General features: G+C 36.3%; 1 protein-coding gene across 1 annotated transcript; it reads right to left on the reverse strand.

The window, feature by feature from the left end:
* Positions 1-517: 517 nt before the first annotated feature.
* Positions 518-2664, reverse strand: LOC112741916 (L-ascorbate oxidase homolog). The gene is made up of 2 exons (XM_025791100.3): positions 1147-2664; positions 518-1049 (listed from the first exon to the last, which is right to left on the reverse strand). The coding sequence occupies exons 1-2, from the start codon at positions 2499-2501 to the stop codon at positions 749-751; spliced, it is 1656 nt and encodes a 551-aa protein (XP_025646885.1). The 5' UTR covers positions 2502-2664; the 3' UTR covers positions 518-748.
* Positions 2665-3498: the final 834 nt, after the last annotated feature.

Genomic DNA, 3498 nt, shown 5'->3' on the forward strand with positions numbered 1-3498 from the left:
TATATATAAAATTTGCCAAATTTTATTTATTTTTAATTAATTAATATATTAATTAATTTATTGACTAAATCAATATTTTATAATATATAATAATATAAATAATTTAGACATTTTATATTTTAATGAATATTATTTTAAAATAAAAAAATATCAAAGTTAGTTCCACAAATTTAACTACAAATTAATTTTATAAATTTTTTAACTAATATGCAACGAATCTAATAAAAACTAGTTATCCACTATTATATATATAAATTTTTTAAAAAAATCTCATTAAGCTTGAATATCAACCATTAATATAATCTAAATAAGGGTTAAAGCTGATTTAGAAATATTAGGATGTCATAGATAACATCTTTTAGGAATTTTTTTTGCGTAAGACAAAATTTTTTAGATATCGAATTAGTAGATAACTCTAAAAATTACTAAAGCTCTTTAAAAAAAAATGTTTAAATGTATATATTGTCTAAACATTTTTATCGTTAAAGTGCATTATTAAAAAATTCACAATAGCTCGTTGAATTTTCAACTAAAATTTCATTCAAATTGAGTTTTTCTTTGACACAACAAAGAAATACAAAAATTTTTATTTGTACACTAAAATCAGCTAAGATGTATTTATGTATAAATACATGTATTGTTCAATTCAATTTTTATTTTAAATTTTAACATGTATTTTATACTAATAACTGATTTTAGTAAGATTTTAGTGTACACCTAGTATAATATAATGGTAAGAAATAATAGCTTAGTGATAAACTGGAGCTGGAACTGGCATATCCTTTACGATACCGCAGACTTGTTGGGTGAGGGGAAGGTTGTACTCATCCCTCAAGGACTTTTCAGGTGACAAAACGCTAACGTACATCTGTTGTCCCAAGTAGCGGTTTTCGGCATTCTCAGACCTCAAGTTCCACATTCCGGCGTTGTCGAATGTCAACAAAATGGCGGACCATGAGTTAGGGAACACTTGCACGGTGTGCCTGCTCACAGCATCAAGAAGGTTGTAGTTCTCCCTCTTGTCTGGGCTCCACCTTCCTTCCTCCATGCTACACAAGAAATATGTAATTTATTCGTCAGGAAATCTGAATTTGATGTATTTGTATATAAAATACATGTATTATTAACCGATTGAGTGATACTTACCCGACAAGGAAGAAAGAGTAACCGTCAAGGTTGTAGGACTGGACGGACACGGTGGGGTTCTCGAAGACGATCTCAACGAAATCCCTGAAGGTGGCGTTGAGGACATTAGGGGCGACGGTGATCTTGTTGATGTATTCAGCGGGGCTGTCGCTGATGAGGTTGTACTGGAAGACCTTGTCACCAACACCGTAGTACTGAGCGAGCTTGAGTGGAGTCTCGGGATCAACATGGGAAACGCCATTGATGGCATACCTGAGCTTGCCACTATCATCCCTGGCAACAGAGTTAACGATCTTGATAGTGCGAGTGATGTTGATCTGACCGTAGTGGTAAGATCCCTGAGGGTTAGGCCTGGCAGCGCTAGCGGTAAGGTTCCACCTGAATGTCCTGAACTGGTTGAGGGACCAGAACCAGGTGATGGGAGAAAGTGGAAGGAACAATGAAGCGTGTTTCTTGGCTCCTTCGTAGCTAATAATGGCTTTTCCCTCAAGGATGTAAGGAGTGAAGCGAGTTGAGGCAATAACGGCGTATTCCCTTGGCTCCTGGTTGGCGGTGATGAGAACGGTGAAGCACTGTCCAACGTGGACGTCGAGAGACTCGTAGGCGTTCTGGACGGTGTGTGAGCCTTCAGTCTCAACAAGTGTCATGGGATGACCTTGGATTCTGAAGTTCAATGAGTCTTTGCTACCAACGTTGCAGATTCTCAATTTGTAGGTCTTTCCAGGCTTCATTGTGAATTGTGGTTTGTTGTCTCTATGCAAATGCTTGACACTTTCACCGTTGATAAGGACACCATTAGGCATTCCAAGGGAGCCGCCATTGTCAAGGATCTGCTTCAAGGCCGTGTGGCTCTTGGCATAGTAGTCACCAATGAGGAACCAGTGCTCAGCCTCGGGATCTGGGTACGGAACTGGGATCAACAACCTGCTGAAGATTCTGAGACCACCAACACCACCAGCGGTTCTGTGGAGGCCAAGGCTTGGGTAGTAGAAGTAGGTACCAATTTGGTCCTTGACCTGGAACTTGTAGGTGAAGTTGGTGCCAGGAAGGATGGGGCACATGGTACCTGGGGTACCATCTTGCCATGAGTTCTTCCTGTGTTGGATTCCGTGCCAGGTGAAGAGGAGTGGCTCGTCGAGGTTGTTGAAGACATTGACAACAATGTTGTTGTTGCTGGAGCAGTTGATTTCAGGGCCAGGGAACTGGTCGTTGATGAGGATAGCTTGTTTTGGAGCACCGAATGGAGAAATGGTGCCATAAGAGACATTCCATGTGTAGTAGACATATGGATCTTCAGCAATCACAGTTGCAGCAAAGAGGCAAAGCATCACCACGGAAATAGCTGCACGAGCCATTTCTATAGATATATATTTCTCTCTTTTGGTGATTTTTCCCCTCTTTTATTATATATTATTCTCTTACAGGCAAGGAAAGATCAACTCTTTTGTGAGTATCTCCCTCCTTGCCTTATTGATAGTGGGAAGAAGCTAAGAGATAGATGAATGTTTTTCTTCTTCTGATTTGGTTAGTGCCTTGCCCCTTCCCTTTTATACACCTTTTGGGGTGAATACTTGCCATTGGTTTCTTCCCAGGTTGTGTTTCCTCCATTGCGTGTGCTTGGTTCTCCTTGCACTTCGCTCCACCATAATATATATAGTCATTACGGTTTTATGTTTGCTTATTATTAGTTTTCCGATCCGTATGAGTTGTTAAGCATATAAATTGTTATAAATTGATTTCTTTTCTTAAGATTGAAAATTTGAAATGCAAATGTTATGATTGTTCCCATGTCAAATATAAAATATTTAGTTTCAGTTCAAGATTCATGTTAAATATAAATTATTATTATTTTTTGCTGTTCATATTAACAAAACTAATTAAGATGGTGAATTATATTTATAATTAAATTATGTTTAAAATCTTCATTAACATCACATATAGATTTTTCTTTAAAAAAATAAGAAACGTTTCTAAAATTTATAATATAATATGCTTGCTAGAAATTTCTAAAATTTTATATCATGTAAACTACAAGTTGTGTAATTCGTGAACCTTATCACTTTCACTTAATATGTTTTTTGTATACGGAAATTGTGTGCAAATTCTATTTTTCTTACACCATATAGCAATTCCATATTTTTTTTACGGAAATTTTTTAACATGCGACACGTAAGTTCAAAGAGTTATTGAAGATCTTGTTGAATAGAAGAAAGGTGAATGGAAAATATGATTCAGATGTGAAAATAGAATATGTTATTAAATTTCTCAAGTGAAGCTAGGTTTATATACATGTACTATAATAAAATTGACCGAGCCTATAACTAATTGAGCTCTCATTCTAATTAACTAAAT

Source organism: Arachis hypogaea, chromosome 14, assembly GCF_003086295.3.
Source record: "Arachis hypogaea cultivar Tifrunner chromosome 14, arahy.Tifrunner.gnm2.J5K5, whole genome shotgun sequence".
Lineage (NCBI taxonomy): Eukaryota > Viridiplantae > Streptophyta > Magnoliopsida > Fabales > Fabaceae > Arachis > Arachis hypogaea.